Source organism: Oncorhynchus clarkii, chromosome 7, assembly GCF_045791955.1.
Source record: "Oncorhynchus clarkii lewisi isolate Uvic-CL-2024 chromosome 7, UVic_Ocla_1.0, whole genome shotgun sequence".
NCBI lineage: Eukaryota > Metazoa > Chordata > Actinopteri > Salmoniformes > Salmonidae > Oncorhynchus > Oncorhynchus clarkii.
Genome location: NC_092153.1, coordinates 27,768,239 through 27,795,049, shown reverse-complemented (window position 1 = coordinate 27,795,049; position 26,811 = coordinate 27,768,239). Strand labels below are relative to the sequence as shown.

Below are 26,811 nucleotides of genomic sequence, written 5' to 3'. Positions count from 1 at the left end.
TGTGCATACATTTTCTCTTTATTTGGAAAAAAGACGCAGAACAAGAACAAAAACAACAAACACTACACAAAAAAAACGTGAAGCTAAAGGCTAAGGCTAAACAAAAGTCAACTTCCCAAAAAGACAGGTGGAAAAAAGGGCTACTTAAGTATGGTTCTCAATCAGAGACAACGCTAGACAGCTGTCCCTGATTGAGAACCCTACCCGGCCAAAACATAGAAATACAAATAATAGAATATAGAATACCCACCCCAACTCACACCCTGACCAAACCAAAATAAAGACATAAACAGGATCTCTAAGGTCAGGGCGTGACAATCAGACTTTGGGAATACAAACACACTGCTTGGACATTTCAGTAAGAAGATATTTAATGATCAACATTCATAATGGATGGCAATGAAAATGTTTCTTAAATGAAATTATGATTATAGTACAGATGACACCTGTAGTATGTGGGTTAATTTTGGGTCAAGTATGGTACTGGTGAGGCATGTATGGTGTTAACCAATGCCACCATATAGGGCCTTGAAGAGTTGCAAATGCATTCAAACCAGTGGTTTCTAGAATAAGCACTTTCCTTACTTGAAATCAGTTCAACTTCAGGTAATTGGTAACATCCTAAAGACAAGTACCATTTAGTGGAAGTGACAAACAGAGGTCGTGCATTTCCAAAATAACTGAGGGTGTCAACCTGTCTTTTTAAAAGTTAAGAAAATAAAACAAACCACATTTCAGTGCAATAGAGTGCTGAGGTGTGCCGGTGTCATTTTGTAGTACACAAAGCAAAGAAGTTATTTGCTGCCATTTGCCCCCATCCATTTTCCCACAAGATAGATTTTTTATAGCGATAAAAAGGTCTGTGTAAGACTTAGGCCAACTAATTACAATGTGTTTTTTAAACCAAATTAATATCTTTAAGAGGTTTTTAGTCTTTCTTTTTAGTCAAAGATTGATTGACATCACCTTCTCAGAACAATAGCTAGTCAGTACACCTACATGCTACACAGACCTTATTGTAGCTATCTAAAATAATCACTGTGAAAACATCGGTGAAATTTGATTAGAACCAGGCAGTCAGACTCGGCCTACAAAAGGAATAACTAATCATTTACAGCATGGTACAATAATATTTTTTTTTTACAAAAACAATACTGCAATTTAGATGGCATGTAGTCTATTGAAATTTAGAATAACATTTGAGACATTTCAAAAACTTGAGTTGCATAGAAAACATAATTGCCTTTCAAAAGCTGAGCATTTTTCTAGTTCCTATATCAAATTTTGTTTGCTTTTGTTCATGTAGGTTAATCTCAAGATGTCTCTTGTCAAATATAAAGTGCATTTTGTAATTTCCCTCTGAATTCCTATAAATCCACATAACAAAATAATATTTTAAGTGTGTCTATTTGCCAGTTTTTCTCCTACGACTTCATTATTATTATAATATTTAACTAGGCAAGTCAGCTAAGAACACATTCTTATTTACAGTGACGACCTACCAGGGAACAGTGGGTTAATGGCAGATTTTTACCTTGTACGTTTGGGGATTCAATCCTGCAACCTTTCAATTACTTGCGCATTGATCTAACCACTAGGCTACCTGCCACCCCCAATACAGTGGCTTGTGAAAGTATTCACCCCGCTTAGCATTTATCCTATTCTGTTGCCTTACACCCTGTAATTAAAATAGATTCTTCAGGGATTTGTATCATTTGATTTACACAACATGCCTACCACTTTGAAGATGCAAAATATTTGTTTATTTTTAAACAAACAAGAAAAGACAAAAAAACTGAAAACTTGAGCGTGCAAAACTATTCACATCCCATATTCATGGTACCATTTCAAAGGAAACACTTTGAAGTTTGTGGAAATGTGAAAGGAATGTAGGAGAATATACAGAGAAATGCCATAATGTATCAATCCAGCCCAGGTGCAAATTAGATTATAGCCACTAGATGGCAGCAGTGAATGTGCAAAGTTTTAGACTGATCCAATGAACCATTGTATTTCTGTTCAAAATTGTGTGTGAAGACTGCCCAAATGTAACTAATTTATTAATAACCTCATGTTCAAAATTGTGCACTCTCCTCAAACAATAGCATGGTATTCTTTCACTGTAATAGCTACTGGAAATTGGACAGTGCAGCTAGATTAACAAGAATCTAAGCTTTCTGCCAATATCAGATATGTCTATGACCTGGGAAATTTTTGTGTTACTTACAACCTCATGCTTATCGCATTAGCCTACGTTAGCTCAACCATCCCGTGGAAGGGACACTGATCCCGACAAAGTTAATGGTGCTCCGTGGGATGTTCAAAGATTCCGATATTTTTTATAACCCAACCCTGATCTGTACTTCTCCACAAATGTGCCCCTGAACTGTTGGGCGAGCTCCTTGGTATTCATAGTGCAGCTTGCTTGGTGGTGCCCCTTGCTTAGTGGTGTTGCAGACTCTGGGGCCTTTCAGAACAGGTGTGTATGTACTGATCTCATATGACACTTAGATTGCACACAGGTGGACTTTTTTTAACTAATTATGTGACTTCTGAAGGTAATTGGTTGCACCAGATCTTATTTAGGGGCTTCATAACAAAGTGGGTGAATACATACAGTGGGGAGAACAAGTATTTGATACACTGCTGATTTTGAAGGTTTTCCTACTTACAAAGCATGTAGAGGTCTGTAATTTTTTATCATAGGTACACTTCAACTGTGAGAGACGTAACCTAAAACAAAAATCCAGAAAATCACATTGTATGTTTAAGTAATTAATTAGCATTGTATTGCATGACATAAGTATTTGATACATCAGAAAAGCAGAACTTAATTTTGGTACAGAAACCTTTGTTTGCAATTACAGAGATCATACATTTCCTATAGTTCTTGACCAGGTTTGCACACACTTTTAGCTCCCTCCAAATATGTTCTATTGGGTTCAGGTCTGGAGACTGGCTAGGCCACTCCAGGACCTTGAGATGCTTCTTACGGAGACACTCCTTAGTTGCCCTGGCAGTGTGTTTCGGGTCGTTGTCATGCTGGAAGACCCAGCCACGACCCATCTTCAATGCTCTTACTGAGTGAAGGAGATTGTTGGCCAAGATCTCGCGATACATGGCCACATCCATCCTTCCCTCAATACGGTGCAGTCGTCCTGTCCCCTTTGCAGAAAAGCATCCCCAAAGAATGATGTTTCCACCTCCATACTTCACGGTTGGGATGGTGTTGTTGGGGTTGTACTCATCCTTCTTCTTCCTGCAAACACGGCGAGTGGAGTTTAGACCAAAAAGCTAAATTTTTGTCTCATCAGACCACATGACCTTCTCCCATTCCTCCTCTGGATCATCCAGATGGTCATTGGCAAAACTTCAGACGGGCCTGGACATGCGCTGGCTTGAGCAGGGGTACCTTGCGTGCGCTGCAGGATTTTAATCCATGACGGCGTAGTGTGTTACTAATGGTTTTCTTTGAGACTGTGGTCCCAGCTCTCTTCAGGTCATTGAGCAGGTCCTGCCATGTAGTTCTGAGCTGATCGCTCACCTTCCTCATGATCATTGATGCCCCACGAGGTGAGATCTTGCATGGAGCCCCAGACCGAGGAGATTGACTGTCATCTTGAACTTCTTCTATTTTCTAATAATTGCGCCAACAGTTGTAGCCTTCTCACCAAGCTGCTTGCCTATTGTCCTGTAGCCCATCCCAGCCTTGTGCAGGTCTACAATTTTATCCCTGATATCCTTACACAGCTCTCTGGTCTTGGCCATTGTGGAGAGGTTGGAGTCTGTTTGATTGAGGGTGTGGACGGGTGTCTTTTATACAGGTAATGAGTTCAAACAGGTGCAGTTTTTACAGGTAATGAGTGGAGAACAGGAGGGCTTCTTAAAGAAAAACTAACAGGTCTGTGAGAGCTGGAATTCATACTGGTTGGTAGGAGCTCAAGTACTTATGTCATGCAATAAAATGCAAATTAATTAGTTAAAAATCATACAATGTGATTTTCTGGATTTTTGTTTTAGATTCAGTCTCTCACAGTTGAAGTGTACCCATGATAAAAAATTACAGACCTCTACATGCTTTGTAAGTAGGCAAACCTGCAAAATCGGTAGTGTATCAAATACTTGTTCTCCCCACTGTATGCACGCACCACTTTTCCATTTAAAAAAATAAATGTTTTTTTTAAACAAGTAATTTAAAAAATGTCACTTCACCAATTTGGACTACTTTGTTTATGTCCGTTACATGAAATCCAAATAAAAATCTATTGAAATTACAGGATGTAATGGGACAAAATAGTAACAACGCCAAAGGGGGTGAATACTTTTGCGAGACACTGTACAGTGGGTCAATCAATCTTCAGTAACTGATTAAAGGGGAAGTTCAATATTTAAAAACTTAAAGGTCACAAACAGTCAAAATCATGTTTTTCATCAGATCGGACGATATTTGGATGAAACCAGATCATAGTACGATGACTAAAGACTGAAAAATTACTGTTGCTGGTACATCAATAACGTTTGACCATAAGGTTACTGGCTTCATCCAAAAGCTAAGGCTTTGTGTGACACCACATAAAGCCGGTCATTTTTATACACCAATGGTAATATCTTATACTCTTACCTAATTTAAATATGTACTCCCTTGTAGCCATCATTGCAGAAGGCGTGTTCGCAGTGTGGTTTACATAGCTAGCTAGCTAGCTAGTTAGTCTACTGGTTTCAAAATGTGACTACAGGGTGTCAGAAAATATAATTCATTTTAGATGATTAGACTACTTTCAGGTTGAGGAACCATCTAACATTCTGTTGTACTGAATTTCCCCTTTAGCTATGATATTGTGTCATATATTTGATATGAATCAATGTCCGTCCTCAGTAGTCCCAGCTGAGCCTTTGTATATTCTCCATCTTGTCCTCATACTTACGCTTAAAGAAGCCACTCTGTGAACAAAGTCCTTGATTTAGTACACAATTAAAACAGACATGCACAGTTCTAATTGTTAACAATTAACACTTGTTGAATGTTACGTAGTTAAAATATACTGATTTTTTATTTATTTAAATGTTACCTTTATTTAACTAGGCAAGTCAGTTAAGAACAAATTCTTATTTACAATGACGGCCTTGGAACATTTATGTTGTATAGTCTTAAAGACCGTAGATGAAAAGCAGCAGTCGCTTAGTCTAACATAATACACATTCACAAGAAGCTTAGCAATTACATAAAGAACCAGTAATACCCAGAAAATGAACCAGTAAGAACCAGAAAATGTACCAGTTAGAACCAGTAATTAACCAGTAAGAAGCAATAAATGAACCAGTAAGAACCAGGAAATTAACCAGTAAGAACCAGGAAATCAACTAGTTACTTAGAACTAGGATTTGTACCTTCCACATGCAGATGACCAGCAAGGCAAGGATGAAGAGGCCTAGTAAGAGACTGGCCACGATGATGGACAGCTCAATGACTGGTTTCAGTTTGTGGCTATGATGGGCCTCCAGGACAACCTGGAGAACATAGATCCAATTATGTAAGTGATAAACAACAATGCCGTGGATGTTATTCCTAGTGTTCAATGAAATTAGTGCTTTTTGGGCTTTTTTTTAGTGTCTATTTTAAGTAGAAATGTAAGTTAAATGTACAGTGCCTTGGCATTTTTCCTATTTTGTTGCATTACAACCTGTAATTTAAATTTATTTTAATTTGGATTTCAAGTAATGGACATACACAAAATAGTCCAAAGTGGTTAAGTTGAAATGAAAAAAATTAATTGTTTCAAAAAATTCAAAAAATGTCAATGGAAAAATTGGTGCTATGAAGCCCTAAATAAGATCTGGTGCAACCAATTACCTTTAGAAGACACATAATTCATTTAAAAAAAAGTCCACCTGTGTGCAATCTCAGTGTCACATGATCTGATAAAACGCTATGATAAACGCTATGATGATAAAACGCTATGTCTGGCACAAAACCAACACCTCTCATCACCCCGAGAATACCATCCCCACAGTGAAGCATGGTGGTGGCAGCATCATGCTGTGGGGATGTTTTTCATCGGCTGCGAAACTCGTCAGAATTGAAGGAATGATGGAATGATGGTTTAAGGGGAAACATTGAAATGTTTTGGAATGGCCTAGTCAAAGCCCAGACCTCAATCCAATTGAGAATCTGTGGTATGTGTCACGCCCTGACCTTAGAGAGACGTTTTATTTCTCTATTTGGTTAGGTCAGGGTGTGATGTGGGGTGGGCATTCTATGTTTTGTTTTCTATGTTTCTTTATTTCTATGTTTTGGCCGGGTATGGTTCTCAATTAGGGACAGCTGTCTATCGTTGTCTCTGATTGGGAATCATACTTAGGTAGTCCTCTGAGCACCCTCTGTGACTTCCAGGCAGATTGTAACACAATTAATCCCAACATTTTTCCACCATTGTCACCATCATTGTAAAGCCTTAGATATTTTGTTGCTTTAATAAAGTTATTTCTGAAGATTATTATTATTAATTTCATGTGATTAGTGATTAATTTTAAGGTAAAAAAACAAACAACCTGTCCCTCATTTTAACCTCTTGAGATTGGAAAACATGTTGAACATGTGCTCTTTATGACAGAATGCTAAAATCAGGTGATTATTTTTTTTTACCAAGTTACACATCTCAAAAGGCAGCAAATTGGTAGAACGTCCAAAATACCTTGAAGATAACAGGCAGTATTGTACAGTACAGTATTGTACTGTAGCAACCCTAGCCTATCGAAGCTTACGATCTCCTGCAATTGGGTTTACCCTATTGGAGCAGTGTTTAGCAAGTTTGCCTATGGTCTGGGAGACCTGGGTTTGACACCCACAAGGGACATTTCACAGTTGCCATTTACTCAGTAGAGTTGGGGATTCTCATGAAAATGATAAAGTGTTTGACTTACCACTGTGATGGGGTCTTCTTTTAAGAACCAAATAAATGGGTCCTTCTTGGGTGATATGACAGCAGTGGTCTCTAACAGCATGACACTATGTCTTCCCTTGGAGAGAGAACACGGGGTTATGTCACCACAATACTTATTCATTTATGTAAAAACCTATACAATTAGTACACTGCACAGTCCTCACCGGTGAGATGTCTAAAACTCCCGAATTCATTTCGACCTCCATTTCAATGGTGACATCTTTCCCAATGTCCATGTCTCCAAGCTCACACACCGCGTACAGACACAGAGCATCCTCTTTCATGCAATACTGGACAAAAAGACAATGTCCTTACAATTGTTCATAGTTTTGCTCATCAATGGCCCAGCTCTGATGTGAAATATGTACACAGTTAAATCCACATTTGTCCCATTGACATGAATAGATGTTTTCAACATACTGTATGTTTGAGTTTCAGCATTCTGGTCACAAAGTGGCTTCCAAGCAAAGCATTGTAACAAACGTACTTACCATATGTCTTCTACTGCTTTTCGAGAAGAAGAAGAATAATTCATTCAAGGGATTGGAGTCAGGCAGATCACACTCATCCTCAATAACAGTGGTCCAGTTTCTCACATTGGCCCAATATGATATACTAGTCCAATTGGTGTCAGTGGTACTGGAAATATTAGTCCAATAAGGGTGTGTGGTGCTGGACCTATTCGTCCAATAGCTGTCAGTGGTAGTTGTCACATTTAACCAAACACTGTCAATGGTACTGGCTCTCTGGCTTCCATACATGTTGCCATGTGTACTGCTGGTCCCATCAGTGGAGTTTCGAATGTAGCACCACCCAGAAGATGACTGTATGTGAGAGACAAAGTAATGTGAACACCAGGATAAGTCAATTCTATACATAAGAGACATGGATCATGTTCATTAGGACAAAGCAGGGGTCTTTAACCTTTCTTGCCCAGTGACCCCCACCTAGGCAAATCAGCAACATAGGGAACCCCATCATCTGTTAGCAAAACAAATTCCTCACATCTTTTCTTATCATCAGGTGAATGATACTGGCAAGGATAAGTAATCAACATTTAAAAATGAATGGATTTGGTAGACAGTTTTTCATTATTATGACCTCCCTACACAGTGCCGACCCGCTTATTAGGCAGAATTAGGCAACTGCCTATGGTGGCAGATTGACTATGGTGGCATTTTCTGAGTTACACTGGCCAAAACGCACCTACAACAAAACAGTAAACATCACATAATTCTGCCCCAAAAACATTTTTCTCAACCACTGGCATATGAGCTTTTTAGGCGAGCGCTGATGTTGGCCTGTGATAAATAGTGCCCACTGTACTAAGCAGGTGCTTGCGAAAGTGGATTGCGAAAGTTTTTACCCCCTTGGCATTTTTCCTATTTTGTTGCCCTATAACCTGGAATTTAAATAGATTTTTTTCGTATCTTTTGGGTTGTATCATTTGATTTACACAACATCCATAACACTTTGAAAATGCAAAATATTTTGCAGCAATTACAGCTGCAAGTCTCTTGGGGTACGTTTCTATAAGCTTGGCACATCTAGCCACTGGGATTTTTGCCCATTCTTCAAGGCAAAACTGCTCCAGCTCCTTCAAGTTGGATGGGTTCCGCTGGTGTACAGCAATCTTTAAGTCATTGACGTCTGGGCTTTGACTAGGCCATTCCAAGACATTTAAATGTTCCCCTTAAACCACTCAAGTGTTGCTTTATCAGTATGCTTGGGGTCATTGTCCTGCTGGAAGGTGAACCTCCGTTCCAGTCCCAAATCTCTGGAAGAATTTCCCTGTATATAGCACCATGATCATTCCTTCAATTCTGACCAGTTTCCCAGTCCCTGACGATGGAAAACATCCCACATCATGATGTTGCAACCACCATGCTTCACTGTGGGGATGCTATTCTTGGGGTGATGAGAGGTGTTGGGTTTGTGCCAGACATTGCGTTTTCCTTGATGTCCAAAAAGCTCAATTTGAGTCTCATCGGACCAGACTACCTTCTTCCATATGTTTGGGGAGTCGCCCTTTGGCAAACACCAGACATGTTTGCTTTTTTTTATCTTTAAGCAATGCCTTTTTTCTCTCCACTCTTTTGTAAAGCCCAGCTCTGTGTAGTGTACGGCTTAAAGTGGTCCTATGGACAGATACTCCAATCTGTGGAGCTTCGCAGCTTCTTCAGGGTTATCTTTTGTCTCTTTGTTGCCTCTCTGATTAATGCCCTCCTTGCCTGGTCTGTGAGGTTTTTTGAGCGGCCCTCTCTTGGCAGGTATGTTGTGACTTTTGGACTTTATTTAAATGAATTCTGAAGATAATTGGTTTTCACCAGATCTTATTTAGGGGCTTCATAGCAAAGGGGTGAATACATATGCACACACCACTTTTCCGTTTTAAATTTTATTTAAACAAGTTTTTTTTTCATTTCACTTAACCAATTTGGACTATTTTGTGTATGTTGTGATGTTTTCTTCAGTGCGATGTGAGTTTTTATTAGTCAGTATGGCAAAGTAATGTGATTGACCTGTCAGTTTCCCTAGATAATTCCATACTTTACACTGACAAAGTAATAAACAGCTCTAATATTTCAGGCTTCACTGTCATGGTGCACAGTTGAGGTCTGCGCCAGACCGATTTATTTATCCTGCTCCTTTCTGCACCTGCAGTTTTTCATACCACACCCTGCCCGCACTAGCTGGCTTTCTGTAAGACTCCCACCCGCTACCCCAAGAACTGGCCCCAAACCCAACCGCATTCCAGTAGTGTTATTTTAGGCTTATGTGACACAGCTCACTTGCCAGCCATGGTCCCGGCAATATGAAATGTGCAAAAATAACATTACCTGAGATTCTCTCACAGCCTAATATGAGGGCCATCTTTGTTACTGGGCTAGATCAGCCAATATGCTATATTTAGTTTGAAGAGAGCAGAGTTGGAGAGACTTTGACTTTCTCTTGAGATATGTTTATAGCCTACCTTTTAGGAGTGGGAAGATTTTCAGACAGAGAAATATGGGTGATCAATATTTAGGAATTTCTAGGCAATGTAGTAAACTATAGCCTAATCATAGGCCTATTTAGGAAGTACATTTCCTTGGAAAGATAACTGCCCCGTGCTTCTATGCCCACACATAGGCTAAAGCTTACTCTGTTTAATTGAGACCACATGCGCACCTGGCTACTGAACTTGCTACGTTTTGAATAGGCCTTTAGGATATAGCCTACCTTTAATTCCCACCCACTTCTAAAACCTTCATAAGAGGCCCCAGGGATAAACAATGAAAAACGTTTAAAAACATTTTGCAATTGAAATTGAAAATGATGCCTTCATGCCTGTGTGTTTCTTGTCAGACAAATCCAAGTAGTCCTTCCCTGTTTACGTTTGTTTTTCCTGTTTGGTGTCTTTTGCACCTTAAACACCATTATAGCCATATCCATCTGATAGGGAGCCTATCACACAAGTTCAGTATTTACTGAAGTAATCCAATGCAAGGTTATTTATGTAAAAAGAAAACTAGGTTGGGTAGAAGTTATTATTTTACAATATTTGTATTATACTGTATCTGTTTGCTACGAATTTGTTTCTTATGAATGACAGACCATATGACATCCCGGAGCTACAAGGGGGCTAAAGGGGGCTTAGCCCCCTCAGTTCAAACGTTATCCCCCTCAGTTTTAGTTTTTATGTCCCAAAAGTTCAAATGATTGTGACAGTTTCGCGCCCAAAAATCCATATCTCTCAGCTGCACTGTGTCAGCACCATGGACAGGGGCCGCTGTTGTGTGTATGTAGGCAGCCTGATCTCATAGACTAGACGTAAGTCTTGCAAGAAGATTTCAGGGAGAATGGAATGATCGATTACTCAGGAAGATCCAAAGAGTTGCAACTCTTTTGAAAATGTAAGATTGAAACAATCCACCTGGTTGTTTAAAAAAAAAATCTAAATCTTGCTTTAGTGTGTAGGGCCTGTCGATGGTGCAGACAGAGCAATAATATTTTGTGCCTTTGAACCTGTCATTTCCCGGTCAAAAGCATATTTTTTTAATGTGTATTGTTGTATAGTGTGATATATGAGGAACTCAATATAATTCCAATGTAAGAACCCAATAGCTACATATTGGTATGTTCCATCATTTTATTATGGATTTCTTGGTAGCCTATTGATTGTCATTACTGTAAATGGAACTGTACGTATTGGACACATGTTTATGGTAGGCTGAAATCGCTTAATGGATTACATGGGTCAAATTTGATTCACAAAAGTGTATTGTGCCATATCACAACGTGTTGCTGAACTCGTGAGCGAACTGCATGCTTTTCAATGTTTGAAGCGAGCCTGTATAGGCCTATTTATTTGGCAATACAGCTGTGCATGGCTGCATCATAACGTAGTAGTCTGTAGGCTATGTTTTGAATATTTGGATCTCCATTCAAGCCTCAATATAGATTGTGTCATGCCTTCATCGATCAGATATTTTGTTTACTAGGCCTACTTGGTACCTCGGTTTTATTCTGTTCACATTCGTTCACATTCGCAGTTGTGTCTGTATTCTAAGCCAAACTGCTATTCAGTGTTTTTGTTTGTATGCATGAATAACTAGGCTACTACCTTCAGCATTTAGTTTGCATTATTTTGGTAAGACAGCTGTGTGTATGGCTGCATTCACATAGGCTGTTTGCAATAGGATAATTGCTCATCTAAATAGAATTGCTGAAGGGTCTGTCCATTGTGCGGATCCAGCGCAGCAGAGATATTCTACAGATTTGAAAAGCACGGAGTCTCTGCATTTTAACTTTATGTTTATTATGGTATAACGTTTTTATATAAACAGAATTCAATATAATTCCAATGCAAGAACCCCCAAAAATGTTGCCTCCTCGGCAATTTCAACTGCCCCCTTAGTCACTTTATCCTGGCGCCAGGTCTTCCATATGACTGTCTTCATCTGTGCAATTATGTTCTGATTCAGTGTTCCATAACATTAACTGAGCAACGCAAGCACATACCTGTATGTCCAAAATGTTGAGCAGTCTGTATGGATACGGTGCTAAAGCTTTGGGGATATCAATTTCCACTCTTGTGCCGTGAGATATGCTTGGACCAACATTGACAACCTGAGTGCGATATTAAAAGATAGATGTCTAGGTATGAATAATAATACCATAAAGCGCCCGAAACTTTACATTAGAGCCCTAGCCAGAATTCATGGCAATTACATGTTTCTAACAATCCTGTTAACAAACGGAATTCTCACCTGGCTGTGCTGTTATTGTAGAAACACATTTAACAACAATACCTTGAAAGTGTATTTGAACCTCTCAGCGGAGCAGTGTGGCTCCTCAAAGTCCCCAAACACAAACTCTGTTCGGGATACAAAACTACAGCCAAAGGGATATAGACAATTACAAATGCATTGACAAATCAATGTTTTTTCAGTGTTTATAAAGTAGTATGCTCGAATATTGTACATAATAGAGTGATACCATGTCTTACCCGTGGATGTTTAGATTCACTCCATATCTCAATAGCAGAGTCAGATTAACAATATTGTCATGGAGAAGATCTTCATTTTCTAAATTCTCCCTGTATAGAGAGAGACATGTTCAGGTGTAATGTTTTAGGAGGGACTGATTTATAAATAAATATATATATGTATACAATGAGTGTACAAAACATTAAGAACACCTGCTCTTTGGAACTCAATATTCAGAAGGTGTTACTTATGTTTTGTACACCAAAATAAGTAAATAACACAACAACAAAACATGGTTTAAGATTCAAAACAGCCACTTTTGTTGATTCTTTTCATTATCAAGTGTTAAAGCAAGTGAAAACAGGACAGTGTCAAAAAAGAAAATAAGACAGTAAATGTTTACCGGGTTGCATTGATTATAATGTTCAGGTCACCAGGTTCACTGTCAGCACTGACATCCAGCAGAAAGCTGATATTAACCTTAGAGGGCAAGATGTAGAGACAATAATGTCATGAGAAATTCTAAATATGTCCTGTCAGATAATGACATTAGTTCACAAAAATACATCAGGGTAGGCACAAAACAGAAGAAAATGTAGTGAAATGAGGAGATACTACTGCTAAATGAGGAGATACTAAAATGTTTTCTTAAGTATGCTCTAATTAACACGACCCAGGACCACTTTTGATGACCCAAGAAGTGTATTATGATAATAAAATATGCACAAGGGAATTAAAAGTAAATGGACTGAAAAACCTTGCAGAAGAGGGCTTAACTCGTTGTGTACTTTCTGTGCAAGTACTTAAAGGCCCAGTGCAGTCAACATGATTGTCCTATTTTTATAGATATTTCCACACTATGAGGTTGGAATAATACTGTGAAATTGTAAAAAATTATGATAATTCCGTTTTAGTGTAAGAGCTGTTTGAAAAGGCTGCATGACATTTCAGGCTGTTTTGGTGGGATGGAGTTTTGGCCTGCCTGGTGATATTACCAATAAGAAAGGGAGTTTCAAACCTCTCTGCAATAAAATCTATTTTTCCACTCCCTACTCCCAGACAGTCCTGGCAAAATTATAGCTAGAGAAATTGCTCTTTGATAAGCTGTTTCTTTTTGACTATTTTAAAGCAATCACAGTAAGAAATTATTCAATATTGAGATAAAAACAGCTGCAATGAATAATTCTGCTACTTTTCAACCTCATATTCATAATCTCAAGCACAGAACCACTGTCTACATATGTGAAAACAGCGCGTTTCTATGATTTGTGGTTAAAAAAAATAAGAAGGAAGGTCCTAATAAAATGCTTCTCTGTGACATCACAGGGTAGGATTAAAAGTAAAAAACATACATTTTCAAAACCTGCAACAAGTTTTTAGCTCAAGGGAGGAGATGTTCTTGCTCCCTACATCACTGCGAATGTCATTTTTGAAAATCACTGTTTTTAGAATGTTTAAACATTTGATGATGTCACCGGGCAGAATTTTTTAACTGTAATTTTTTTTTTAGAAATGCGCTGTTTTCACATATGTTAACACAGATAATGAAAGTGAAGTGGAGGAGTTGCCCTTTAAGTATATACTTTGGCTAAGGTGTTGAAAAACAAATTTCCCACGCTGCAATCTAGCCCGACACTTGTCTTCTCTTCCTCAGCAATTTTACAGCTCACGTATTTCTCCTCCTGCAACCACATGTGCAACATCCGGTTAGACCCATTCAGTTTGCAATATGCCCCATGTGCATGAGTCAAGAGCTGTTTGTATCAAAGGGATAGTTCAAAACACATCATCATCATCATCATTTTGCTCTGTACTGAAAGGGATCTTAACTTGACTGCTGACATACACAATTTTAGGGTTGTATCAATAGTGTACTAATGAACAAAATACTAAGTTTGACAGTAGATAAAACATCTGTGGTAGGTGTAAGGTTGTGTTAGCAACTAGCCGTGCTCCTACAGCGTCCAACACTTTGATGAAGTAGAGATTGCTGGGGTATCTCAGGTGAAGCATGGGGAGGAAGGCAGCGTCGCCAGCATTGGACAGCGTAACATTCAGTAGAATGGTCTTCCCCTCCCCCAGGGCAACATATGGCATGTCTCTATGTGTCCTGAGAAGGAGTGAGAGAGAGAAAGAGAAAGTTATAAAGTGAGATAAAAAATAAATATAGTCAAAGTTGTTACAAGTAGACCTCAGAGTCCAGCTGTGGTTTTGTCTGAATGAGTAACAGTTACTAGCACATACAGTAAAGAGCCATCAAGACATGTAGAGGGTGACAAACCTCATGGCTCTAATTGAAAGATGCAAGGCAGAGATGGGAGAAGAGGAAAGGAGAGTGATACACACGCACACACCCACATATATAACATAATATATAAACTACTACCATTTTCATGCACTCATTATCAATAGGTAGCCACCATTTCCCTGTATTCACAGCATGAAATGACTTACAATCGTGCTCTTCAGATTTAATTCACAGAGTGAAATGAAACAAGTAAATTCAAGAATAAAGATTAAGATAGATGATCTGAGGGAGAAGGAGTTCACCTCGGTAACAGCAGCTGTGCAGACACTTGCAGATTGGTGGAACAGTTGGCCCAGGCACAGTACCTGGTGAATACAGTCTGTGGGAGGCTGTTACCTTTAGTGAGTTAATTACCTACTTCATTTTCAGGTGCAAAGCACAATGCAAGAAACACTACTAAAAAATGTCGGAAATGTACATGTTATAAATGTGATTAAAATAAAATAATCATACAATTTTTGTGAGGAGTGCCTTTTTAGTTCCTATGTACATTTACAGTCTATTGGAAACAGGTTATCAAGTCATTTCACATTGAACCTTTATTTAACTAGGCAAGTCAGTTAAGAACAAATTCTTATTTACAATGATGGTCTACTGGAGAACAGTGGGTTAACTACCTTGTTCAGGGACAGAACAACAGATTTTTACCTTGTCAGCTCGGGGATTTGATCCAGCAAAATTTAGATCACTGGCCCAACACTCTAACCACTAGGCTACCTGCCGCCCTAATGTTCCACATACTATGAAACATGTTAGAATTGCCAATGGAATATGTTAATCTTGTGTGAAATTTCCGGTAGAGAAACCTGAAAACCCACCCAAATATGCTGTACCAGTGCCATATCATGTCCAACTTGGAACTATCAGGGTACTAAACGATAAACCATGCATTAACTACATACCGCACTGTACAATAATATAGCATACCACTGGATGGCCCTGTTTGAATATTTAGAAAATGCATTCCTTCTCCCATCCTTTAAGTATAGTCCTTATCTAAATTGACCCATTGTCAAGTCTCGCTCTCCTTACCTACTGTTGTAACCAGGACAACATTTTCACAGGAAAACCCATTTCCCTTTCAAACGAATGGAGAAAACTACTCAATTCACCCATAATCTTTGACAATGGGTCAATTGGGTGACAATCCTGCTTTCCCCTATCCAATCACGTATTATCTTCGATTATATCAAGGAAACAGAATAAAGGAATGGTGGATTTCAAAGTTGAACAGGGCCCCAGTCTTTGATCTCCACCTCAACCTACCTTGTTGGTCAGCAAGTTGCTGGACTCCTCTCCCCTCTGGAGCATAGGCCTGAGAGGGGGAAAGCTCTTGTAGTTACCCCTCACCACATTGTGCTCTCCCAGCTCATACTGCAGCTCAAAGTGGATGGGGGTGAAGATGTCCCGAATGTCTCTCTGGAAAGGGGAGGAAGGGGAAGGAAGAAGACTGTACTGTACTGTAGCAAAATTCACCACTATTTTCAGGTGGATTGCAGTTACGTAATGGGTAAACTGCTTATTCTCTTTGGCATACTATGAGCAACATTTTTTCTCATGTAAAAAATACAGATGCCTAAAATACAATAAAACTAACTTGAAACATGTATTTAACATTGTAATAATGTGACATGTATGGATGCACACAATACAAATGTGAGTTACAGTATTTGGAACTTGCATCAAATAATATGCCTTCCATTCTATTTTAAATTGTATTGATATTATTTGACAGGTGCATACTACGGGTGACAGTTCATTGCACATGGTTTCACTGTGCTGGTTCATTTTTCAAATGTTGGTTTTCAAGAAGGAAGCTGTGGTATGTTCAAGACCTGAGTATCATGACCCCTCCGATGCACAGAGACCTCCAGAAGCCTCTTTTAGGAGAACCTGCTTTGGTCTCGTTTTGCATCAACCTTTCAACATCCTTAACATACTATATGTTATACACCACATTTTGTCAACATCACCTCCAATTCTACAGACACACGTACACACATTCTGACGAGCAGATGTAGGCCTACTTCACTTAAAATAAAATACTTTCGCACATACTTGATATCAATAGCTTGCATCTTTGACAAAATCACATCTACTGAAGTAGAACATCAATAGATAAAACAGGTTCTATCTACCTTAGCCTATGCGCTCTGACATTGCTCATCTATATATGTATATAGTCTTATTCCATTCCTTTACTTAGATTTGTGTGTATTAGGTATTTGTTTTGGAATTGTTAGATATTACCTGTTAGATATTGCTGCAACGTCAGAACTAGAAGCACAAGCATTTTGCTACACTCACAATAACATCTGCTAACCATGTGTAGGTGACCAATACAATTTGATTTGATTTGAGAACCTCTCTGGGGCAGAGATCACCTGACTACCCCTTTCCATCTAACTCTCTCCCCCCATTCCCTGCCCTTGTCCCCTCCATCCTCCAGTCCCCTCACCCTCAGAAAGGCCAGGTGGGTAACACAGGTCATGTGGCCATGCCTGGTCTTGATGCTGCCTGCTGTGGCATTTGATAACTCTGTGCCGTTGGTGTTGAAGAAGAATCTGGACTGGAGCCCCTCTATGTGCTTGACATCAGCCGTCAGGTTGTACAGTATTTCTGCATGTGGGACACAGATATGGGATAATCCTTTCAGAGCACCACTGAGAGTTCAATAACAGTTACATTACCTAGATATGTGATATAAAATATTTTTACAATTGTTTTTAAGAAATGCTAAACAAACAATAAGCTACAAAACCAATAAACCACATTTGTATGACAGAGATATTCTAAATCAATAGAAAAAAGTGCCATGCAGCATTGTTTGAACAACATGGCACAAATTAGCTATGAAAAAGTTAAGGCTACTGTGTGATGTGGTGTGGTGTGTTAGGGTGGAGTGGGGTGTGGTGGCTAACCGATGAGCCCAGAGACACGTTTCGCGTGCAACTGGAAGCACACAGAGGTTTTGAGGCAAACGGCAGGCTGGCCGTTCTCTGTACACAGGGCATGGGTGCGGTTCACACTAGGAGGAAGAAGTATTGTCGCCTCCACCACAACAACCGCCCGTGTCCTACCACCCAAAGACGGAAAGACATAACACAAACACACGCACGCACACATACACAAAATGCATACACGCACGCACACACACAAAATGAAGGTGAATCTAAAAAAAATATTATATTCTTCAGACTCTCAGGTCCAGATTGTTTAACTGTGTCTTCTGTCTCTGTTACGGTACCTCAGAACAACAGCAGAGTCGGACAGAAAGGCTCCTACGGCCACATCTGTGGACAGATATTGGGAAAGGTAATGTTACCTTACTACCAGTTACACTAATCTTTAACAGTATATGAATATTAAATATGAATTAAAAAGTAACGTGGTTTGTTTGACAGAAGAAAAATGTACGCTATATTAATATGATTGAATAGCTTAAAGAGAGATAGACAGAGGAAGGAAGGAAGGGGTTGTTGGGGGATCAGAGTTTCTTACCTGGGTAACCGTTTCCATCAACATCAATGCCCCCAGACACAGACTGGCCAAACATCTTGAAAGCATTACCCAAGGCAGACCCAGCAATCCTCTGTTTAAATGGGAAGAATGAATACCATATTCTTGTGAGTTGGAAATATCTAAGCACCATTATCATTGTTTCCTCCATTATACATTGTCTCGTCACCAATAGTGGTGTACTCATACTGGATGTGTGATTGAACAAAGCAACAAGCTTCACAGTTGTACTGTAACACACAAGCTGAGTTAAAAAAAATGTTTTAGGGAATTCAGTCAGAACTGATATTTCCAGCAGTTCAACTCCTCTTAGAAAAAAGCGTTATTCGGCTGTCCCCATACGGGAACCCTTTTTGGTTCCAGGTAGAACTATTTGGGATTCCATGTAGAACCCTCTGTGAAAAGAGTTCTACCTGGAACCAAAAGGGTCCTTCAAAGGGTTCTCCTGCGAGGACAGCCGATGGAACCATTTTAGGTTCCAGATAGCACCGTTTTTTAAAATGAGTGTGGGGACAGGCGCACAAACACACACACACACTCATTCCCATGCACACGCACTAACACCGTTTGGGGACATACTTGAGAAAAGTATTGTTCAAGTCCCGTCTTCCTCCCATTGTAGATATAAATAGCACCATTTAGGTCATCCTCTTGTGGTGCCCCAACTGCAACATCTGCAAAGCAGTTAGGTAGTCTCTATTCATTTTATTCTATTCTCAAATGTTGAGATTCTGTCACTGGCCAAACTAGCCTAATAATTTGTGTTTCACTCTGCAGCTGTGTTAATATTATATTTTGATTAATAAGAGGTACAATTTTCCATACTCATTGAAAACCATTCAATGGTTAATCCCTTTTTGGACCCAAATTACATATATACATTTACCTGGATAGCCATCATCATCAATATCTCCAAGACTTGTGATACTTTCCCCAAACCGGGCTGCATATGAATCTCTCCCTGCTAATGTAAACTCCATCTCCTTCATGTTAGCCTGAGGAAGGGGGGAAAAAATAGCCTTTTGGAAATTGAAATTTCATCAGCATTGTGTCTAGATACCAATTGGAAATTGGAGGAAAACCGCAATCCTCCAACCAGGATTTCTGGAAAACCTGAGAATTTAGGGAAAATTACCAGAATTTTTAAACCCAATTGCTGTGAGAAAGTACAAAGGTGTAAATTAGATCTACCAGCCCTCCACCATACAGTAACTTGTCTAGGGGATGACAATTTGCTTACCTGTCCCTGGTTCATGTAGATGTACACACGGCCCTCCTCCCTCACAGCGCTGAACATTGGAGCTCCCACCAGCAGGTCAGACAGGCCATCAGTGTTCAGGTCCACCGCACACACAGTGGCCCCAAAATAGGAACCCAGCTGTGAAAAGGATGCAAAAGAAGAAAAAAAACATATCTTGGGCCGGTTTCCAAGAAAGAGATGAAGCCTGTATTAGACTAAAAAGCATTTTCAATGGAGACTCTCCAATGGAAGTGATTTTTAGTCCAGCACTAGTCCTAATCTGTGTCTGGGAAACTGCACCCTTGTGTAACAAACCCAAAGACTTATGGGAGATATGAAGTCTTTAAAGCCTTATGATGGGATAAGGTAATCCAATGGTAGTTCAATACGCTCTGCACATCAGAGAGCATTCATTGGATAATGTCAATGTTGTGATTGATGGCAAAAATTCCCCCTCAGAAAATTATCAAATGCGTTGAGATGGACCATTTCAACGAAAACATAAGATCACCAAAATATAGACAAAATATCATCCAGCGTAGCCTTAACATGACAAAACATAATCACCCTATGTACAGTTGAAGTCTAAAGTTTACGTACACTTAGGTTGGAGTCATTAAAACTCATTTTCAACCACTCCACAAATGTCTTGTTAACAAATTATAGTTTTGGCATGTCGGTTAGGACTTCTATCTACTTTGAGCATGACACAAGTAACTTTTCCAACAATTGTTTACAGACAGATTATTTCACTTATAATTCACTGTATCACAATTCCAGTGGTTCAGAAGTTTACATACACTAAGTCGAGTGTGCCTTTAAACAACTTGGAAAATTCCAGAAAATGATGTAATGGCTTTAGAAGCTTCTGATAGGATAATTAACATCACTTGAGTCAATTGGAGGTTTACCTGTGGATTTATTTCAAGGCCTACCTTAAACTCAGTGCCTCTTTGCTTGACATCATGGGGAAATCAAAAGAAATCAGCCAAAACCTCAGAAAAAAATATTGTAGACAACCACAAGTCTGGTTCATCATTGGGAGCAATTTCCAAATGCCTGAAGGTACCACGTTCATCTGTACAAACAATAGTACGCAAGTATAAACACCATGGGACCACGCAGCGGTCATACCGCTCAGGAAGGAGACGTGTTATGTCTCCTAGAGATGAACGTACTTTGGTGAAATCTATCCCAGAACAACAGCAAAGGACCTTGTGAAGATGCTGGAGGAATCAGGTACAAAATTATCTATATCCACAGTAAAATGAGTCCTATATCGAGATAACCTCAAAGGCCGACCAGCAAGGAAGAAGCCACTGCTCCATAACTGCCCTAAAAAAAAGTATGGTTTGCAAATGCACATGGGGACAAAGATGGTCTGGTCTGATGAAACAAAAATATAACTGTTTGGCCATAATGACCATCGTTATGTTTGGAGGAAAAAGGGGGAGGCTTGCAAGTCGAAGAGCACTATCCCAACCGTGACGCACGGGGGTGGCAGCATCATGTTGTGGGGGTTCTTTGCTGCAGGAGGGACTGGTGCACTTCACAAAATAGATGGCTTCATGAGGCAGGGAAATTATGTGGATATATTGAAGCAACATCTCAAGACATCAGTCAGGAAGTTTAAGCTTGGTTGCAAATGGGTCTTCCAAATGGACAATGACCCAAGCATACTTCCAAAGTTGTGGCAAAATGGTTTAAAGACAACAAAGTCAAGGTATTGGAGTGGTCATCACAAAGCCCTGACCTCAATCCTATAGAAAATGTGTGGGCAGAACTGAAAAAGCGTGAGCAAGCATGGAGGCCTACAAACCTGACTCAGTTACACCAGCTCTGTCAGGAGGATTGGTCCAAACTTATTGTGGGAAGCTTGTGGAAGGCTACCCGAAATGTTTGACCCAAATTAAAAAATGTAATGGCAATGTTACCAAATACTAATTGAGTGTATGTAAACCTCTGACCCACTGAGAATGTGATGAAAGAATTAAAAGCTGAAATAAATCATTCTATCTACTATTATTCTGACATTTCACATTCTTGAAATAAAGTGGTGATCCTAACACAGGGCATTTTTCTAGGATTAAATGTCAGGAATTGTGAAAAACTGAGTTTAAATGTATTTGGCTAAGGTGTATGTAAACTTCCGACTTCAACTGTAGACAAAACATGGTAATGACCCTCCCTCACCTTTTGACCTTTAACCTCAGAGATGATGCTCAGTGTGCTGGACTCTATGCTAAAGATGTAGGCCTGGGGAAGAGATGGAGAGGGACGGTCACTTACATTTGGAGACTGCACTGATGCTGAGGCATGAATGAATGTGTAAGAAAGGGATTGGTTTTTTGTCCATTCTTATAGCAATGGTTATGTGGCCCTCAAGATTAGGGTTCAATAACTTTAGGCCGAAAGGCCCATTTATGATTTGTGAGCATGTCCTGTAGGAAAGACACTGAACTATAACAAAACACCCTCAGAAATCACACATTACCCTGTCTGAAAACGATTATAAGACATCTTTCACTTCTCTGTTCCTTAATCACTGATCTGACATGACAAATTTAGAGAAGGATATGCAATAGCACGGGGCTGCCCAACCCTATTCCTTGAGATCTACTGTCCTGTAGGTTTTCAGTCCAACCCTAATTTAGCATATCTGATTCAGCTAGTTTGGGTCTTGTTGATCAGCTAATTAGTATAATCAGGTATGTTAAATTATGGTTGGACTGAACCCACAGGACAATAGATCTCCACAGAGGTGGGTTGGGCAGTCATCTCTGGTCAGTGATTACTTCAAGGATGGGAGGAAGGAAGGAAGAATGCATTTTAAGGACCTGAGTGTATCTCTGTTTTTCTGTAGATGACAATGGGTTGGAAAGGGATGCAGTGTTAACTCTTACTCTTCCAGTCTGTCCGTACTGGGGGGCTCCACCCACTACCTCAGTGGAGTTTGGGTGCAGGAAGTGGCCAGCGCTGACTGAGTACCCTAAAACAAGAGAGAGACAATGCATCAGTTTCACTGCTTACATACATACACAATGGATTCTTATAACCTGTCAGGAGATGAGTGTGATGTTCATGTGAAAGAAAAGAGCAGGGGAGTTTAGGGCTAGGACTAGGAGAGAGAGACAGAAAGGACATTATGGTCACTATAACTAGTGTAAAGGTAATTAATGTCTGTTCTCTTCCCTAATTCACTTACCCAAATAACTTCCATAGAGGACAACGTTATCATCCAAGTAGGCAGAAGTGACCTGACTGGATATGTTGTGGACAAAAACAGACCCAGTCCAATACAAGGTTCCAGGGGCTCCCATTACTATGAGGTCCTGTTAAGCATAACAGTACACACCAATGTAACTAATCTCAATTTAATGTGCAATATTAGAGTGAGCATTTGCAATAAGTTAGAATTCTCTGAGAGCAAACATATTTCAAGCATACCCCAATAAGGACATTTGAAATCCCTGCTTGACATGACGCAAAGTCATTGCCAAACTTATTTTCGTGATCTATTTAAAAAAGAAAAGAAATGTGTAAGGACAACAATGGTTGATACAAACTATTCAAAGTGGAGGATAAAAAACACTAGAGATGGTATATAAGCTCAGCAACATTAAACAAGGCAATGCACAATTACTAAACCATGTTCTTTAATTAATTAATTAATTAATTCATTCATACAGGAAGACAATATTCCTGGACAGTCATGTTGAGTGATGCAATATGGCCATACCTCTGTAGCATGGAATCAAAGGACTTGATTGATTCAAGTCAGACTCCAATTTGTAGCATACGCCATGTGGCAACTTATTTAGATCTTCTTTTTTGGTGAAGTAGACATTTTTCCAACGATGTCCACAGGCCTGAAATGTAAAATGAAATACTCAAATTAACATATAATGTTGGTTTAAATTTCAATACCGAGGTGTGTCTTTACTCAATGTAACAAGTCTAGTCAAGACTGAAATGAACCCCAACAGACGGAGACAGAAACTGTGCAAAAGTTTAAATTGTACACATCAAAAAGGAATATCTCTCTCGTTCTCTCTCTCTGTTTTTCTCTCACTCGAACACACACTCGAACACACACACACACACACACTACACATACCAACACAAGTCCATCCTGCTGCCGCCTGGAGAGGCTCACACCAAGCCACTGGTTTTCAACCTCAGCAGAACAGTGTCTGCCACAGGGCATGTCAAGCATTACACCTACATGGAGAAATTAAACAACAACAGCAACACGTGTCATCAACCCAGGACGAGCATGAGTTTATTAGGAAATCAACCATGCAACAAACTAGCTCCTGGCAACTGCAAATTAGGTAGTTAGAGGGGAAACCCTGAGTATTTAAGTATCTGAAGACTGCTTCTAGTGCAGACTGGGTGTTACGGATAAATAATAAAGTATTACATTTGCTTAGCCTTTTTATTACAGAAAGAATCTCAAAGCATGAAAAAAGCCAAACAAACACAAACAAATGCTATTTAGTTTACAAATGTAGTTTATTACATTATGTTGGGCTACATCTCAGACTTAACTTTGATCATGATCTTAATGCCAAAAGATCCAAACCTCTTGACGAGGTCACTAGGTGTTGGGTTAAGGTCACTGCATTAACCCTTTTCCAGAGATCATGTTCCCATGCTCACGTGTACATGCCAATGGCCTCACGGGCGCAATCCCACTTCTGACACCAATGTAGCAAATTTGGAGGTTAGCCCTGACTGTGACTCAAACTCGGGTCCAGCAACTGTCAAGCCAACACCTTAACCTTTACGTCAAGAGGTCCGAACATCTCGATGAGGCCGCTAGGTGTTGGGTTATGGTTGCTACAATATTTTAGCAGAATCTATTTTCCTCAATCTACATTGAATTGACTAAAACCAAATAAAAAAATAGGGTAGAAATGTAAATGGACCTACATTTATATAGTTTTTTCACTCTGTCCAGCTTACTAACAATCACCAAAGTAAAAGCAAGACAATCAGGGAGCATTGAAAATAAAATTAAAACGAATGATAGAGGACTATTTTTTGCAAGTTTTGAAAGTAAGGAAATATAACACATTTTTTGTGCAGCCCTCTGGACTTTAGTAAAGACCAAAAATGGCAAAATAAGTTTCACATCTCTGGTGCAAAAAGGACACTGGGGGGGACACTGAAGCTGTTGATATTGTGGAGATCTTAGTACAACACCTACAGTAATAACCGCATAAAGAGGTTGACTGACAGAAGAAGATCCCAGGGTTTGACTCCCAATAAGGCTGTCCCTAAAATGTGAGATGAATGATGAAAAAGCTGTACATGAGGTATGTAAAGATTGTTGATGCAGTAAATCTACAATAACATGGATTAAGTATAACGACAGTTAATAATTGATTAATATACTAACCGAGTTGAATCTGTTCACAGTCCTTCTTGTCTGTAATTTTGCACTTGTAGATTGCTCCAGGATTCCTGACAGCCTGGTTGAACCTTGAATTTGCAACTGGTGCGCCAACTATTACCCTATAACAGACAGAATTTGACAGTCATAAATGTGTAGAACATAATGGGAAGATTAAAAACAATTTCAGACTAAAATAAACATTCCCTTCTGTTGCTCACTCAATAATTTACATTTGAATCGCATAAAAATATCAACACGCACCATGTCTGTTGCTGATGCTTGTGTAGCAACACAGAATATCCAAAAAATGTTCCATTCGGACCACTGAGTGGAATAGCGTGCGGTATGTCTAAATTGTACAGATCGGCATGACGTAAGAGAAAGCAAAACAACATGTTTAGCCCTATGCTGTGTAAGCCTAGCCCGTATGTAGTCATTTTTGATAAATGTAGCAGCGTTCCAAAGATCAAAATTAACCGAATGTTATCTTGCTCAAATATCTGTGGGGGCTTTCCTCCCCTGCTGCTCCATCTTCGGATACATGGTAATAGTGCGGTATGAGGAGGATGTCCTAACATACCTAACAAAATGTAGTAGGCAGAAAGTTTGACAGAAAGTAAGGTGGAGTCATCACAACACAGAGGCCACCCTCACTTCCCCAACTTGGCGTGCTGGAACATTATAACAATAGCCTACTATGCGCTACTATGGTTAATTTTTAAGTCTCCATTAACCCGCACAGCTTTTTTTTATTTTTTATCTCAAACGACACAATTGTAAAAAATGTTAATTCATGTTGTGACTTAGCCTGAAACAAGGCAACATTACGATGTCACTGAAATAAGTATGTTTTGTTTGAGTACATGAGCTTGTTTGGAAATGAGAAGGCAAATTAAAAATATGAGAATTGTAATGTCTCTGTCATTTCTCCCTGGAAGTGACTAAATTAATTGCGTGTTTGATACACCAGCATCCTGTTTAATTGCTATTCATATGATTTCGATGACATCCGGATCAGGTATCTGGACAGGCCTATTCTCACAAAACTCCTTATTTAAATCAGGTCAAAGGCAAAAACACAGAAATTGTCCACAATACAGCCCGGATCTTAACTTGTTCACTCTTTTGTCACAAATAATTGTTCTCTTTCTCTCTATGCAGAGCAGGGCTTGCTAATAAAATTATATTCTCTCTCGCTCGCTCAAACGCAAGGCCTGAAATACATCCGTACACACCAACAACTGTTGTTTTATATAGCTTAATAACACAACGTATATATTGATCTCCACTAGGCTAAGACATACTAGTCAGTGTACCCTAAGGTTACAAATTAACAAAACAAATGAGTTAATTTGTGAACTGGGGTGTTCTAATGGTTAGGGTCACTGCCTTCAGCCCGCACATATAGGTCTACAGTGTTGGTGTGGGTTCGATTCTGGCCCATGCACTTCTGGCACAAATAACTCAATACCCGATTGAGTTGATGTTGTTACACATTTCATATATGTATTGTCCAGGTTTAATTTACTCCTGATCTTAGGAAATAAATAGGAAACAAATAAGAACAGTCAGTAGGCTACACCGACATTAGTTTCCATTCATACAAAGTGTTGGATCAATTGCCATAGTAGATTTGCTGTGGGAAATAATTTATTTCCATTGTACTGAATGCTTGTCAATTAGATAAATCGTCCTTTGCCTATTAAAAAATGACTAAGTTGTTGAAATGACAGTGCCAACCACAGGGCAAACATATCTTGAAAGACGTTGGTTGCAAGCATCTTTTAGGGAGCAATAATGTAAGGGTTGCGGAATTGGTGGCAGTGAAGTCAGACACAGGGGAGCAGAAATAGGTAATAGCCGAAGCAGTTTAATTTCAAAACCAACGGCAATAAGAAAAGAACCTGCATGGGTACAAAACCAGACGCGCA

General features: G+C 39.4%; 1 protein-coding gene across 3 annotated transcripts; it reads right to left on the bottom strand.

Annotated features, from left to right (window-relative positions):
• On the bottom strand, positions 1–25,428 carry LOC139413135 (integrin alpha-4-like). 3 transcript variants are annotated; one of them, XR_011634768.1, is made up of 29 exons: positions 25,142–25,428; positions 24,884–24,999; positions 23,597–23,700; positions 23,219–23,348; positions 22,927–22,994; positions 22,685–22,811; positions 22,383–22,468; positions 21,673–21,735; positions 19,480–19,617; positions 19,126–19,234; positions 18,819–18,913; positions 18,222–18,312; positions 17,968–18,013; positions 17,642–17,796; positions 17,179–17,339; positions 15,987–16,139; positions 14,963–15,039; positions 14,372–14,522; positions 13,996–14,094; positions 12,816–12,892; positions 12,433–12,522; positions 12,236–12,317; positions 11,946–12,053; positions 7,433–7,765; positions 7,106–7,231; positions 6,922–7,017; positions 5,389–5,508; positions 1,535–4,941; positions 1–966 (listed from the first exon to the last, which is right to left on the bottom strand). XR_011634768.1 is itself a non-coding variant. In XM_071160222.1 (28 exons), exons 1-28 carry the CDS (start codon positions 25,315–25,317, stop codon positions 4,873–4,875), a joined length of 3,246 nt encoding a protein of 1,081 aa, XP_071016323.1. In that variant the 5' UTR covers positions 25,318–25,423; the 3' UTR covers positions 4,216–4,872. The 3 variants fall into 3 exon arrangements, 1 of the variants encoding a protein (XP_071016323.1); XM_071160222.1 differs by lacking the exon at positions 1–966 and having other exon boundaries at positions 4,216–4,941; positions 25,142–25,423; XR_011634769.1 differs by lacking the exons at positions 1–966; positions 1,535–4,941 and having other exon boundaries at positions 5,457–5,508; positions 6,922–7,012; positions 25,142–25,423.
• Positions 25,429–26,811: the final 1,383 nt, after the last annotated feature.